The sequence below is a fragment of the Oncorhynchus mykiss genome, chromosome 18 (assembly GCF_013265735.2).
Source record: "Oncorhynchus mykiss isolate Arlee chromosome 18, USDA_OmykA_1.1, whole genome shotgun sequence".
NCBI classification, from domain to species: domain Eukaryota; kingdom Metazoa; phylum Chordata; class Actinopteri; order Salmoniformes; family Salmonidae; genus Oncorhynchus; species Oncorhynchus mykiss.
In genome coordinates, this window is record NC_048582.1 from 40,352,502 (window position 1) to 40,369,454 (window position 16,953).

General features: G+C 44.9%; 1 protein-coding gene across 6 annotated transcripts in view; it reads right to left on the reverse strand.

Moving 5' to 3' along the window:
• Window positions 1–16,677, reverse strand: part of LOC110496231 (collagen alpha-1(XI) chain) — a 50,134-nt gene extending 33,457 nt beyond the window's left edge. For 3 of the 6 annotated variants that reach the window (XM_036952790.1, XM_036952791.1, XM_036952789.1), the window contains exons 1-5: window positions 15,818–16,677; window positions 5,583–5,744; window positions 4,480–4,690; window positions 3,776–3,938; window positions 2,648–2,770 (exon numbers count right to left, since the gene is read on the reverse strand). In XM_036952790.1, coding sequence (XP_036808685.1) covers window positions 2,648–2,770; window positions 3,776–3,938; window positions 4,480–4,690; window positions 5,583–5,744; window positions 15,818–15,935 — 777 coding nt within the window. In that variant the 5' untranslated portion in view covers window positions 15,936–16,677. The remainder of the gene's footprint in view (window positions 1–2,647; window positions 2,771–3,775; window positions 3,939–4,479; window positions 4,691–5,582; window positions 5,745–15,817) is intronic. The other 3 variants (XM_036952792.1, XM_036952793.1, XM_036952794.1) reach the window with 3 other exon arrangements.
• Window positions 16,678–16,953: the final 276 nt, after the last annotated feature.

Below are 16,953 nucleotides of genomic sequence, written 5' to 3' on the forward strand. Positions count from 1 at the left end.
CAAGCAGAAAGGCAGTTGTTAATCCCATAATGAAACAGACATGCCAATGACACGTTAATACAGACACACCTGATGCATAGACGCCCTTTCTCACCCACTGCTGCCTGGGTTGAATAATCCCTCTCCATCCTCAACTAGTCATTTTATACAAATGCTCTATTGTTTTGTCATAAGAATTTGCTTAAACTGAGACTCAGACTCCGGGATATGACACTACCACTGAGTCTACCTTTAATGCTTATTTTGGCACAAAACATGTACTGCATTAAGTTGTTATTTCCAAGTTGAGGGTAATAATCATATGAGCAATGGCAAAAAAAGATATCAAAATATATTGCCCATTGTTTTGTATTCATTCATTTTCCTTCCTTCTCTTGACAGTTGGTCCGGCCCAGTGTGGCCAGAGAATAAGGGAGAGAGGGGCAGTGTGGCCAGAGAATAAGGGAGAGAGGGGTAGTGTGGCCAGAGAATAAGGGAGAGAGGGGTAGTGTGGCCAGAGAATAAGGGAGAGAGGGGTAGTGTGGCCAGAGAATAAGGGAGAGAGGGGCAGTGTGGCCAGAGAATAAGGGAGAGAGGGGCAGTGTGGCCAGAGAATAAGGGAGAGAGGGGCAGTGTGGCCAGAGAATTAAGGGAGAGAGGGGCAGTGTGGCCAGAGAATAAGGGAGAGAGGGGTAGTGTGGCCAGGGAATAAGGGAGAGAGGGGCAGTGTGGCCAGAGAATAAGGGAGAGAGGGGCAGTGTGGCCAGAGAATAAGGGAGAGAGGGGCAGTGTGGCCAGAGAATTAAGGGAGAGAGGGGCAGTGTGGCCAGAGAATAAGGGAGAGAGGGGCAGTGTGGCCAGAGAATAAGGGAGAGAGGGGCAGTGTGGCCAGAGAATAAGGGAGAGAGGAGCAGTGTGGCCAGATAATAAGGGAGAGAGGGGCAGTGTGGCCAGAGAATAAGGGAGAGAGGGGCAGTGTGCTCAGAGAATAAGGGAGAGAGGGGCAGTGTGGCCAGAGAATAAGGGAGAGAGGGGCAGTGTGTGTGCTGTACCTGAACCCCCAGTGCCCCAACATTGTAAACATACCTACACATCCTCATATATACCACAATGACAACATGTAAATGACATTCCTGCAACATTAATAACACAATGTTAATTCAATGTGATGGGTGAGGTGAAACGAGGTGATGTAAGAGGATGAGTGGTCGTGTGAAGGACATCATGAGAAGGGCAGCATTAAAGAGGAGAAATAGAGTGACAGGGAGAGAGGCATGGCGACCTAAACTTTCACAATAATATAAGGGATTTCTTAAAGTCGGAATTCCCTCTCATTGCAAAACATGTACAGAAAGATGTACAAAAATGTCATTCTATTTTCATGTACTGAGCCTGAAACCTATATTTCCCTTCATACCTCTTTCTCGGTGCCTCTCTCTCTCCCTCCTTTCCCTCTATTTTGATTCTCTTCCTCCCAATTTACCACCTGGTTGGGGGGAGGGGGAGGTGGACAGAGAGGGGGGGGGTCTGTTGTTCCCCCATAATAATAGAGTTACTCATGGTCATCTTGCTCCTCATCAAAGCACTGAGAGAGATGGCGGTGTGGGCAAGAGGGTCACACAGGCAGAGGAATGGAGGACAGGAGGGGCGAAGAGTGAGTTTGAAAGGGAGAGAAAGGTAGAGGGGGTGGAGAGGAATGCATGAAAGGAGAGAGTGGGGGGGGGGGATATGGTGGGGATGAGTGCATTGATTGGAAAAGTAAATAAAAGCAATGTTTTTCGATTCATTAGGCCTCCGTGTGTCGATTAATGTCCGGAGCGCTTGTAATGGAGACACATGGAGGGTCTAGATGAATGAGAAAACCACACAGCACTCATTTCAGCAGCATTTCTAAAACGTCTGTGATCGTCATGAAACTTCTCCATAGTCATGAAATGAAATGACGAAGAGTAGAGAAGCTGTCTGGTTGTATCATCCTCTTTCCCCAACCTCTCTGTCTTCCATTTTGTTCTAAAAAAAAACCATTGTATTCAAGTTGAGTTCCAATCAACTGTGATGCAACGCTTGTGTCTTCATTACAATACGTCTTGCATCAGGATTTCAACAAACCCAAACAAATTGAAAAACTCCATTTGACCTGACTTGACTTTTGCTCAGTGTCTCATCAGTTTGCCTGTATTACTGAAGTGCAACAGCATTGTTTTTATTGTGTGTGGTTTTGTAGTGGGCTCTCTTTTCATTTAATTCCCTCAGAACACACGTAGGCGAGGTGGAAAGTGGATAGATACAAATTCACAAAGCGAGAGGACAGAGCAGCACTTTGATGACTTCCTGGAGCGGTCGATGTCTGGGGATGACGAGGCCTCACCGCCTTTAGTGAGCAGAGGAGTTTGCGTGGACATGCCACCATATCAGCGGTTATTGGGTTTAGGGTGGCGGTATCGTGCTATAATGTGTTCTGCTGCATTAGCTTGTGTGGGACGACGTTGTTTTATGCTGTGGTTGTGATGCTTGAAGTAGCTGGACTGCATGGATGGACTGTGGTGAGCTGCATTGATAGTCAGTGGAGCAATTTAGAGCCGCTGTGACTTTAGCAGGGTAATGGCGAATCCTAATTCACTTCAAGGTTACAGGTTCAGTGCATGCGGCGTTTTACCGCGCTACTCACGTATGTGTTGGGGTCCTGGGACTGGGTTTTGGGTAGAGGGGAGTCACAGTCGGGGCTGTAGTGTTCACAGAAGTCATAAGCAGCCTGAGGGTTGGATGCGATCAGCAGCTGTTGGATATCACCCTGTGTGGGAGTGGGGAAAACAAACGGAAAACCTCGTTGAAACGAAAGAGGAAAGCAGAAGACGTCCGGGGTTTATCAGGTGTTTGTTGGACAAACAAGAAGATAAAGACGAAGGAAGAATATTGGTTATCCTGTCAATGTGAGTGGCTCAGCTTGGTAATGACATAACACGGTAGCCTATTTAGTGAAGCAGATTGAACACCTCAATAAATATGGTACCGCCACAACAGCCGTTAACGGTGTCCCAGTAGCCTTCACACTCCCTAGCCCCCTTTCCTTCAAGACCACACACCTGTAACAACTCGATAGGTCAAAGTAGGAAGTAAGACCCACCTTCCGTTTTTCTCCCTGTCAGTTCCCAGGAAGGAGACGAGAAAAGGAAGCAATCTAATAACATTGGGACATGTATATCTCTATGGCATTAGTGTCATGTACGCTGAGTGTACAAAACATTAGGAACACGTGCTCTCTCCATGACAGACTGAATCGAGGTGAAAGCTATGATCCCTTATTGATGTCACTTGTTAAAACCACTTCAATCAGTGTAGATGAAGGGGAGGAGACCTGGTTAAAGAAGGATTTTTTATTCTTGAGACAACTGAGACATGTATTGTGTATGTGTGCCATTCAGAGGGTGAACGGGCAAGACAAAAGATTTAAGTGCCTTTATACGGGATATGGTAGTAGGTGCCAGGCGCACCGTTTTGTGTCAAGAACTGCAACGCTGCTGGGTTTTTCATGCTCAACAGTTTCCCGTGTGTATCAAGAATGGTCCACCACCCAAACGATACCCAGCCAACTTGACACAAGTGTGGGAAGCATTGGAGTCAACATGGGCCAGCATCCTTGTGGAACACTTTCGACACCTTGTAGACTCCATGACCCGACGAATTGAGGCTGTTCTGAGGGCAACTCAAAATTAGGAAGATTGTTCCTAATGTTTTGTACACTCAGTGTTTAGCTCTATGGTACTGGTGACTAGTGCCTGACTGTGTGACCTCTGACCTGGAAGACCTCCTCATCCAGCAGGCGTGCTCCGAACACGGTGATGCCCTTGGTGTCCACCACGGGGCTTTTGCTGCGGGGCAGGGCCCTGGTCATGCGCTTCTTACAGTCCAGGAGCAGAGTGACGTTCTTCTTCGACACGGAGATAGCGATGCGGTGCCACCTACAGGCAGGGAGGAGGTAAAGCACAACTGTGTAATGTGTTGGTGTGGGTTGCTTAAAGGAAACCCCAATGTACACCGTTTAAGTTACACGTGTGTGTGTGTGTGTGTGTGTGTGTGACTTCACGCGATTGAAACCAGACTGTTCTGGGACAGGGGTTTTCAAACCTCTCCTCTGGGACCCCTGGCCGATCCACACATTTAAACTATACCAGAGCTAACATACCAAAGTTCAACTTGTCCACTAATTATCAAGCCATTGATCAGTTGAATCAGTGACGGAGCTCAGGGCTACAACAAAATTGCAAAATGTCAGGGAGTCCTTGAGGAGAGGTTTGAAACCCACCATTCTGGGACACTGAGGCAAAATGAGTCAAATCTCAGAACAACCCTACAAGATCTGACTAATGAAGAGGATACTCAGATGATGTAGTGTGTATGAAACAAAAACAACCATGCATGGAAACACTGACACACACACACACACACACACACACCCCACACACACACAAACACAGAGCCGCGGGACGTGTTGTTACTGACTTGCCGTCGGCCAGGTTGACGCCGCTGAAGAGGGGGTAGTCCTCGGGCGCGGGCTTGCCGGTCTGGTCCTCGTACAGGAAGACAGGGGAGCGTCCCAGCTCCACCCCCAGCTGCTGGACACCCTGCTCACTGTAGATGGACAGCAGGAAGGCCTGGAGGCCCGCATGGGCCTTGACCAGAGCCATGATGGAGAAGTTCTCCGGGAAACGACCTGGGGGAGACGGGGGGAGGAGGAGGCATGAAGAGAAGAAAAGAGGAGGAGTAAAGCAGAAAGGGGAGAACGGGAGGCATTGTGGGAAGAAGGATATTAGATACAGTGGATGGGCAGACGATTCATGAGATTAATTCATGAAAATTAGAGTTAGGGCTGTCTAACAGTTGCGTGTTTTATTGGAATTTAAAAGCGAGGGTTTGAAGGACTGAAGTGTGTACAGACAGGTGGGTGTAGAGAAATCGAGAACCCAAACAAACACAAAATGAGCGTTTTGACTTTTCGGGATATCTTTCAACCACTGAAGTGCTACAATCCTAACGCGCTTCAGGGTCTCAGACGGTAGTTAGTTGGCTCTTAATGTGTTTCGTCTCCTCCAAAGGCATTTACATTTCACATGCTCTTGCACGAAATAATCATATGCCTAACACAAAAGCAATCTAGCACTAAAGCTGCAAAGTTATGGTCCAACTAACCTCCTTAAGGTAATTGTAAGATGAAAATAAACCCTAAAACCGAACAACAATGATAAGAAACGCACACAAAAAAGGGACACAAATAGCAATCATGACACATTACAAAAAATACGAGGCATGAATTGTGCGCCCCAGTCTGTTTCCATTGTTTCAGCAATCCTATTTACAGGTTATGTCGACCACATCTTTCCCAAGTCAACCTGAGGGATGAGGTATGTTGTAGCTTTAGTTCATTTGAGGCCTGGGTCGTGTTCATTAGCGCACGCATCGGAAGACGTCTGAAATGTTTTGCAACGAAAAACGAAAATGAACGTTTCCTATTGGGAAAGTACAGGCAGTCCATCCCTGTTTCAGTCTGTTTTCATCCGTTTGGTGCCTAATGAACACGGCCCAGTTAGACATGGATATAGAGGTACCTGAGAAGAGCTGATTGGTAGGGGCAGAGATCTGGGCCTTCTTGGAGATGCGGTAGGCGTGGTCAGCGGTACCGGCGCGCCGGGAGGTGCAGAAGCCTGGAACCTTCCGCACCCCCTCGGGGAGAGAGGGCAGCTGCAGCATCCGCAACACATCCACTGGATCTGAGGAGAGACGGCGAGCGGGAGAGAGTTAATAAATTGAAAAACCGCATGGAGTTATGGTCGTGAGCCTTGGTTACATCTTCGTGGATGGACTCCATCATGATATACAGTAGTTTTGACATTGAAACCAATTGATAGGAACCATCTTACAGATCACAATAGTTTATGTATTGACCTTGGTCTGAGACCCACCACCATGGGCAATAACCATTCCAGTTAGATTTGTAGATTCAATATTAGGCCTGTATCTTAAAGTTACGCACTAAGTATCCTCCACATAATCATGGCTGTACACTTTTACGGTAATAAAAAGTCCCCATGCCAAGTCCACCATCTTCTACACTCCAGCTAACCCCAGGAACAGCCTCCTCTATTCGACCAGTGTCTGTCAAGCAAATATAACAAGCGCCATATATGTGATAGTGCTGAATCACGGAAGCCTGTGTAAACAGAATAGACCGGCCGCTGACATCGCTGCCAATCTCACATCCTGCCTCCAGACCAGGTATGACTGTCTGTCAATCGGACGACGAAAGAAACGCACACCTGTTGAGGCGAGGTGCTGGCTAGCGGAGTAGAACACGTGAAAATGAAAGGCAGCACACTCTAGGAGCTCAAGATGCAATAATTAAATAACCAACGTTTCGACAGGCAAGGTTGTAATGACTGTCCCTCACACTTTGCTTAGCTGAACCAATCGGCTGACTCCTCAGGACAGGTTTTCCAGGCCCACATTAAACCTACTTCTGGGCAACAACAACAACAAAAAACTTTCAAATGGGGATTCTCAATTGAGCGGGAATTTTGGCTAAGATCTGGGTCCAGGAAACTGGTCTGTTCTGCCCAAGTAAGACTTGGGTTGGATAAGATGTGGAATGCTATAGCTTTCTTGCGATGCAAGACGGCATGCTTGAATTCATGAACTCAACAAAGCAAGTATTACTTCAAATATGCTCTATTACCGAGCAGGATGAATCATTTTGACTCCACCCAGTTACCAATTTAGCCGGAACGGGGCCCTTGGTTGGTTGAGGAATGTGGCAAAGTACCTGGACACTTCAACAGGAGAGCCGTGTGCAGCCCAAGGAAGCCAGGTACTTCCATCGTTCTTTACAATGTTTCAGTGGAGGGACTTTTATCAAAGTTGCATTATTTTTCAGAGTTGGTCTTGGCTGCCCTGTCTGTGTTCGAGATGCTAGGTGGAGTTTTCTGCGCTGTTAGTGGGGTGGCAAAGATGAATTTATCGTGCACCCTGCAGTGACACTAGTCCTAATATCCTTACGATGCCAGTCAAGCGTTTGAAAGGCAGGAATTGTGGGAAAGACCTGGATTACCACAGACCTTTAATATGCATTCAAATGACATCTTTAATGTCGCCATTACAATGGAAAACAGTGAGCCACATTTACTAGAGTTATTCCCAGCCACTTGAATAAACAACACCTTTGACATGAAAGAGGAAAGCAATCATAGGAATGAATATTTTGATGAACTGAAAAATCACAGTCATACGTAACGATATGATACAATTATTCCCATAGGAAAGTCTGTACTCTGTATTATAGTGTAAACACCACTGAATTAGAACATACGGTATGACATTATTTTTAGCACAATGATCCAATCCAGGCTCATTGTGTTTAGGTGACACCCAGAGTTAACAACCAGTTTGAAGGCCTCAGGTGACGATATTTATGGGGAACTCTCAAATGGTGCGTTAATATTGACTCGGAGAATCGTGACCACAGTCTATTACCAGCACACTAAACTCTGAGAGACAGAGAGAGGGAAGAGGACGGGTCAAGGGTCTATGAAAGAGGGAACTCTTTATAAACAGAGAGAGAGAGAGAGAGAGAGAGAGCGATATTGTAATGCCCCATTAACTCTCCAAAACAGTAACTGGGAGAACGAGACAGGGGGAAGAGAGGGAGAGAGAGAAGGGGGTAGAAACAGGGAGAGAGAGAGAGCGAGAAAGAGAGGGGGGATTGAGGGAGAAAGAAGAGAGAGAGAGAGAGAGAGACACAGAGAGAGAGAGACACACACACAGAGAGAGAGAGAGGACGAGAGCGAAGGAAAGGAAGAGCGAGGGAGAAGGAGAGAAACTGCAGACAGCACAGCCCTGTGATGCTGGATACTGTATCAGATTCCACCGCAGGATCACACACACAATGAGCACCTCTGTTTCGGCCCGCTCACAGCTGCCCTGCTCATTGAGCCCTTCCTGCCAGGAGGTCTTGGGAGAGGAGGACGAACGAATAAAACGACAAACACACACCCACAAAAAAAAAAAACATACACGCGGGACAAATATGGAGCCATCCGGGGGTAGACAAGCCACCTCTCTCTCTTTGCCCGCTTTCGTTCTCCTCTCTCCCTCTCCTTTAAATCACACATTTTGGTCACAGAGTAAAGATCACCCTGTACACAGTGTCTTTAAAGGGGAGTACCGGGTGTGTGAAAGGAGTAAACGCCCTGTACTGTAAATGATAATCATTCTGTTATCCCTCGCGTTGCTTTATTCACAGCAGCCCAGCAGTGAGCTACAGTAATGACGAAATCACATTAACCAATCACATAGAAATTGAACTCGGCTATCTATGTATTTCATGCAAATAGCCTACATACAGTAAGTAGTATGTTCCATCCACCAGGATGTTAGACATTGTTCTTGGAGCCTTTTCTATGTAGGCCTTATTGTCATCAACAAAACGTTTTCACATATCAACCAATCAAAACAATCCTAAATGTAAGACCATTGGAACATGTCGTGTAATGTAATGTAAACAAATAGGAGTGGCACAGCTGTTTTAATGTAATAAACGTCATTGACCACTAGATGGAGCCAGTTCAGACACAGAATTCTCCTGACGACTGTCAGAACAGGGGCCTGTTCAGGAGGGTGAAACGTTACAGAGCGCTCAGATAGAAAAGTACTGAGTAGAGCAGATGTGATTGTCTGTCAGGTAGAATAAGGTCTCTTGTTAGCTCTATTCATTACATCTCTATCTGCACTTCCATGGTTCATTTCACCCACAATTCTTTCCAAAGGTATAATTAACATTAATATACAAACGATATATTGGGGCCGAAAAGCAATCTATGCTTTGATAGGATGGCATAAAACTCTGATGGGTAAAGCCTACTGTTTCATTACATTCATGACAGAGTGAATACTGTACATACACCACACATACACATACACAAACACCAATAAAACCAATCAATGCCATCCATAACTGATCACAGTTTAAACACTGAGTCCTATACACCCACGCTCCAGATGACCCTATAGACGGGTGCACTGGTGCCCATTAAAACTGCAGAGCTTTTGTAACACTGTCCGACGTTAAACAAGGAGAACGAGAATCAGTGCTGAGGAGCGTTCTTCACTTCACCCCGTGGGTAACCCCACGTTTCCCGCCTCCACCCTCGCACCTTTCACTCTTTCTTCAGGGGCATCCTTGTACAGCGGCGGCAAATACCCGACAGACACACCGCCTGACACCTTGACCCCCTCACCTCTCCCCTTCACTGTCACACAAAGCTGACATTGTTAGAGAGAGACAGAGAGAAAAACAGAGAGAGGGACAACAGGAAAGTGTTGCAGACAGGAAGGAACGAGAAGGAGACTAAAACAGGAAGTGAAAAGGGCTAAAACATAGAGGAGATGGGAGATGATTGGAGAACACGCTTTTAAAAAAAGGCATGAATCCAGACCAAAACCAAGTTTGTCCTCAGTTTTCCTCTCTTTCGTTCTCTTTCGTTCTCTCTCTCTCTCTCTCTGCAATAGAAAGGCATGTGTTCAGCTCAGACTGGAGGCCTGTAATTTACATCATCATTCTCTGTAGTTATAATGTATTTATAATCCTCTATGTACACAGACAGAAAATCCATTATAACCAGCCACACTATAAAAATAAGTTGTTGAGGCATATGATACATATATTTATATACAATTAGGACTTAATATGAAAGAATGCACAACTTCAAAGTGAGGTATGTACATACATGTACATACAGAGCTCAGGAAAAACAACGTTTTCAGAAAGCCTAGCTACCGCATGCACACCTCAGTGTCTAGTCCTAATATGGTTATGAATATCTCCAAACGTGTTTTGATTGACAGAGACGTCACAAGACACCAGGTCACATGATCACACAATCTATCGTAGCCCCCGACTACAGCTCAGGCCTAACCTCGTAACGGTTGCATTTGTTTTGTTGTTGTTGTTGTCCGAGACCTGCAGCCTCAAAAACATCAGGCAGTGTAGAAGATCACAACAGTGAAATGTGTACAGGTCAATGCTGTAGAAAACCCACAGGAAAGCGCTCATTCTCCTAAGCAAGGGATCGTACCCTCAAGCAATGATAAGTGAATGGTAGGACAAGACAAGCAGGACTGTATGCTACAGCCTGGTTAAAACAGACTGAGTGCTAACGTTCACTAATGTTTTACTCAGAGTGTAGTGTTTAGTCTGGTTTAACCAGGCTAGGAAGATTTAAACCTAACCATTGCCCTATGCTACAAAACTAGGCCAAGCCCTGATTGGCAGTTCTACTGCAGAGTGCCAACGTGGACCGTGAGGCATGTGGTTCAGTTCAGTCAGTGACTCAGTTGGGCCGTGGACAGGACTAGCCTTAAGGGAGGATACGTGAACCACAAGGTAGGACCACTAGGCCATAATGTGAGAGGCCTTGGTGCCCTACATGAAACGTGCAGTCCAAACAGCCAGCGGCAAAGAATCTTAACTGAGGCATAGCTGGAAGGCTAAGATACTGCACACGTCTTCTTGGCAGTTAGGCCTAGTATCCAACAGAAGCACAAGCAAGAATCCAACTCGGGGAGCAACAACTTAGTGCCTTTCCGTGTTAAACACATGGCTTAAATTGTCCAACATCATGACCAGGTGCTCCACAACTCTTGTTTTACATGTAGGCCTAAAAGTCTAAATTCAATGCCTTATATAGATATACAACATACAGTGTTGGCACTTTTTAATGCAGCACTCTGCACAACCAGGAAGGAGTCCGACTGGAAAACAGTGAAATCAAACCAGACTGAGGCTTAAGCAAAGTATACCGAAGAGCTTCCAGACGATTTACCACTGAGCCGAGGAACCGTGACTAAGTCAGGCTTGTTAAATAGTGCTGCGGAACGATGCAGGTGACAGAACGATAAGGTATCATCGTCCTAGTTTGTGGAGGCACTTGGCAACGGTCCATCCAAGTCTGGAAATACCCTTCAGAAAATCACCTAACGTTCTGAAATCTTTATAGGTGAGCACTACCTTGAATTGGAACATCTTTTGAGGTGGGGAGATGATGGCAGGCGACGATTTTTCATCTCTAAATGGCCCACGATGTTATATGAAGGGGGTCAGGGGTTGCATAGACCATACAAGCAGCCATTGAAACACAGCAACTTCCAGTGAATTGTCCCCAAAAGCAAAGCCGTCTGACACTCTTGCGCCGGGGGCTCTGCAACCATACGATGTGGAAATCATTGGTCTCTAAAACACTTACCGTGCTCATAAAACGAAGAGAATTCTAAATGACTAGGACCATAAATTATAACTTCAGTTCAGTTCCTGAGTAAGACTGCAGTAACAGAATGCTATTTATATGCTATTTATAGTATAACATCTCATGTATGTCCACTCAGCTGATGCCTTCAAATGTATAAAATATTGCCTGTCTGAAATAATTGATACAAATCGACATGCAAAAGTACCCGTCTAGGTTTCCGGACACGCCTACACACACTTCCTGCAACCAGGGACATGACCGTGACTGGTTCACCAGGAACAGGAGACTTAGACTGACAGTGACTGGTTCACCAGGAACAGGACACTTAGACTGACAGGGACTGGTTCACCAGGAACAGGAGACCTAGACTGACAGTGTATGATTATGCTTTGGCATGTCAATTCTCAGAAAAGCGCTTGAAGATGTCTAACTATCTCTCTCGCAAAACCCAAATCACCTCCCTCAAAAGCAGAGCGCGGAAAGAGCCTCTAGTCTGATGGGCAACTGCGGTTCGTCTGAAACGTGACCATGACATTTACGGTTGGCAGCGACCATGAACTGGTTTGGCCCTTTTTAACACGGCAAGATTTCACATCTACAGCTTTACACGGTTGATAGGCAGTTAGGGCCTTCGGCTGTGCATGTTTCACATCTACAGTGCGACCGCAGTCTGGGCCAAGCCCTAAGTCTATCTCCGGGTGTGCAGAGTGGGATGTGGGCAACCGGGGGTGTCGGTTCATGACCCATCGTGGATGCTTTGGTTTTCCTTGGTCTTGATGGTTCTTGACCCACCATACACCACTCCTCAACTCTAATGATAAGTGAATAGAGGAGACGGACAACTCTCATAATAAGTGAATAGAGGAGACGGACACCTCTCATAATAAGTGAATAGAGGAGACGGACAACTCTAATGATAAGTGAATAGAGGAGACGGACAACTCTAATGATAAGTGAATAGAGGAGACGGACAACTCTAATGATAAGTGAATAGAGGAGACGGACAACTCTAATGATAAGTGAATAGAGGAGACGGACAACTCTAATGATAAGTGAATAGAGGAGACGGACAACTCTCATGATAAGTGAATAGAGGAGACGGACAACTCTAATGATAAGTGAATAGAGGAGACGGACAACTCTAATGATAAGTGAATAGAGGAGACGGACAACTCTAATGATAAGTGAATAGAGGAGACGGACACCTCTCATAATAAGTGAGTGGAGGAGAGGGACACCTCTCATAATAAGTGAATAGAGGAGACGGACAACTCTCATGGTACACTAACACTAGGCCCTTGTGACTGAACAGTATCTGATGAGCTCTCCATCACTGTTGCTAACTGTTGGAGGCAGCTAAAGTGGCTATGGTACTGCTCAACTTTAGAGACAACATGCAACTGGACAAAAGCAACACGCATGCCAAGGCGAAGGAGAGAAAGAGGGGAAGAGAGTGAGTGAGAGAGAGAGAGAGAGGGAGAGAGAGAGAGAGAGAGAACAATAAAAATGGGAATAATCCATCCCACAGGACATGTGAAAAAAGACAAGACAAGGGAAAATCACGAGGACATCAGCTCAGGCATCCAGTTCACATAGATACATGCTCACACTTACATACAGCCAAAAGCATGCCTGTGGCATAGGCTGAGGACAAGTAGCCAGGACCCTACTGCTCGACCACACAGTGGCTCTATTCACTACCTCTGTGACTGCTAGGGGGAGAACGAGTGAGAGAGCGCAGGGGAAAGAGGGTGTAAGTGAGGGAGGGTGTTTTGGTTAGAACAAGTGAGACTGTTCTTTGAAATTAGGTTAAGGAATATCCATGTTAAGAAAATATTGCCGACCTATTTTGTTCATTTACAAAACCCTGCTTTCATTCCTTTGACCCTCTGTGTGTGTCATGCTATAATATGCACACTCTCTTTTTCCCAGCGGGATGAGAACAAACCGTAGGGGCAGACTTTCTTAGGGAGCCACAGCACAGCCCGTCTCTAATTCGGGCTTTCATTGCCTGGGTGGGGACCTGTTAAGTCTTTAGTGTGTAGCCCATATCCACATGCCATCTGTGAGCGTCATAAACCAAGGAGCTATCACGCTGTAGCATGGGCAGTAACAGGGGTTTGAAGGAACGTTTAGATACTGTCTTGTCGTACTGATGATGTGCGCAAGTTAACACCCGCGCATCAACGCACGAGTGCGCACACAGGGCGCCCAACTACGGAAATAAGCTATTATTCTATGGATTCATATACCTCTCGTTAAGTATGAACTATAATAAAAGATAAATCACTTCTGAACTTTAAAATTATCTGATGCATTTTTGCAAGCGCACTCCATGACGTTCATAACGTCAGAAAAACAGTCCAAGGTGTCAGACACAGAGGCGCACATTCATTTTAAAGGGGCACTTCCACACCCGAAATGGAACAATCCATAGGTTTCACAGCCGCATATACACAAACAAAACTGTTAAAGCGAACATACACTCGGAGACACTTATACGTTCACTCTCCATTTCCCTCGCTCTCTCTTCGACTCGCTCTCGCAGAAGCGCACACTCCCGTATAATAACCTATTCATAAAAAGCTAAAATGTTCATACTTCCTCCTCCAAAACACATACAGGAGTCAGACGACGGGAAAATGCAATCGGCTCTGCAATCTGAAATAGGAACTCGAGCCAAAGAACACAGAAGAGCGTACAAATGTTTTAGAAACCACCACCCGTACACACTAGCATCTATCCCCACCTAAAACGCCTAGGGCATTAAAGCATAATTAACCAAAACCGCAGAATAAAGTCGCATTCATCCAATGTCGCACCCGAAGAGAACAACAAAGTATTTTGGAAGTATAGCCTATATTAATATATTACATTGCCAATATCTTGCAAAAGGTTTCCCATGCAGACACTACAAGCAGTGTTCTTTTTACGTGGGCCATTTTGGGATAAAGCTCAATATACAATTACTATATAAAACGGTAGGATATTATTGTTATGTTATAATATAATTATGTGAGTGCCTAAGGTATTAGTATAATAATGTGCCACCTTTAATGGTTCAATTGTAGGCCTATTCAAATTAGCCAAGTGTGTCATTAGTTACCAATGTTCAACTGAATAAATAAATAATTAAGACAAGTTTAATCCTATATAAGTCATATTTAACGAAGAGCATAGCTTGTCGAGTTGATGGAATGAATGGTACCACTGTGTTAAAAATAACGTGAAAGATCCAAATGCGCACGTTATAATCTAGTGGTCAGTCACGGAATTACCATCCTGCCTTGAAGACATTCTTTGACACCAAATTCTTCGAAAAACAATTATGCATTGACGCTGTTGACGGTTAAAATAAAACGTTACCCATATATAAATAAAAAATTATTATAATCATAATGACAATTGATTATAAAAGCGTCATTGTTAATTGTCTAATTCAAATGATTGATTGGCTATTGTCAATTAGGCTATTATTAAGCACAAACTTCTGTTCTCTTTAAATTGTTTCTTGTTAAAAAAAAATCATCATATAAATCAATAATATGATTCAATCATGATACAATAACTTCATAAAAACAATGATAACTATTTTTTGAAACGGCAAAAAAAAAAAACAATAGAGACGACCAATGTTAAACAATGTCAGTTAAAGGCTTTCACAAGTAGGCCTAAAGACAGGACGGAACACACAAAAAAACGGTCTCTATTGTCACAGTACTAACATTCATTCCTAGTGCAAAACCCTCCTCGCAAAACAAGAGGGTGATGAGAGGTGACGGTGATGGGCAGGGGCGGGTGCACGGGGTGAACTGGTAAACATCTAATCAAGTCCCCATAAAATGTCCACAGTCATTACTCCGACTTTGCCACGGTATATCCACGTACGCACAGGCCTACATCCAGTAGCAGGAAATATACAGGTAAAGATAACGATGTGAACTCTCTCGGTAAAGTATCTCACTATAACGTTGGCTGCTAAACGCACCGTCCTATCCTATGGTCCCGTCTGGAATGAAAGCGCGTCCATGCGTAATGGCGCACGAGCTCCAAAACGTCACTTAATTCATCTAACAAAGCTAGTTTCTTTTACAACTATTATCAAATGTAGGAGAAAATATTACATTCACAACAAAAATCGTCTAAATATCTGGAATGGTTGAGCCGTTGGGCGAACTGACTGACACCTGTCAGGGCAGCGCCTTTCACCACGGCCTCTTGAAGAAGGAGAGATACAAACCCATGAAAACGTCAAAATATTATTTCAGTAGAACATTAAATGAATTAGAAACCCTGTTCCCTGTACTGTTTTGGAGTAATGTAGGCTAGCAGTAAAGCACCACCGGTCACCTATAAACCGATGCTACAATCATTGGAAATACTGTCAAGCAACATTACTTTTCGAAAGCAAATACGCACGGTGCGGGCAGTCAGTGCTTGACAATTCTGAGATTTGGCAGAATTTACATAGCATTTCAGACAAATAATTAGCTGCAAAGTCTCACTGGAACGCTCAGCGTAATTCTTCAAAAGAAAAGGCATCTTACCTGCTCGAGCCACGGGTAGTTGGCACAGCGCGAGCACCAGAGTTACCAAGGCAAAAGAGGAAAGGTCCACGCTCCATGGTCTCCGCTTCTTCCGAAAAGGGCAATCTCGAATATCCATTGTTTTGTAACTGTTTGACGCTGGACTATATGATCGGATATGTTCAAATTAGATATCCTCTCTCACAGAAAGTCAGTGGAAGAGAATTTCGACTGGACCTTCTGTGAGGCAAAAAACAACAACGTATTTGAACTCTTCTTAACGCTTATTTAATAAGTTACCTATATCTACCTATGCTATGTACAACATTTAAATAGTAAAAGGGGTACGATCAATAAATATTTGATTTTATATTCCAAGTGCTAAAGCCCCATTGAGTCAGCGGAGTGGATATGAGTGCCCACAGCGGAGAGAGCAGAGAGAGACCTGAATTCACTCCCTCTCCTTTCTCTCTCGTTCTCTCTCCCCCTTCCTACTTTCTCCCACGAAAAGTGAGAGAGCGCGTGTGTGCGTGCGGAGAGAGAGAGAGTGAATGACTGAGTGGCACAAGGGAAGAAGGGAGGGAGAGATTGTGAGCAATTACGCGCGCGGCAGACGTGTGAGAAAAAATGTAGAGTTGCGAGAGGAAGAGAGCACGCAATAAATGGAACGTTTATAATAAATATTCACCCCTTACTAGGCTATGTTTCTATTGCATGTGGGGTAATATTATTGCCTAAGGGAACCATGCATAATCCTGAATGTAAACCTGTCACTGTCTTCTTATTATGGGCACCTTCACTCTATTTCCTAATTTCCATCCTTGTCTTAGTATCCGTGGCACTGTGTTGCGCTCTTTCCAGGCATATGCTCGCTTTTTAAAATATGAGTGTCTGTCTGTCTGTCAAACGGATTTTTTTCTGTCCCGGTATATCCCAATAAAAGAGCTGGGCAGTGTAAATCTGTGTAGGAGTTGCCGCAGCCAATCAGTTCGCCGCCTGAACTCGCAAACGAAAGTAATCCACGCCCATATTAAAATGCCCTCGAGCGTTCCCGTGCTCCTTTAAGGTCTGATTGGTCAGTCCCACGTGGCGTCAGAAGCTACCCAGGTGCGACAGTGAGGACGTTTATTTTAGAGCAGGCACATTTCTCATGATCA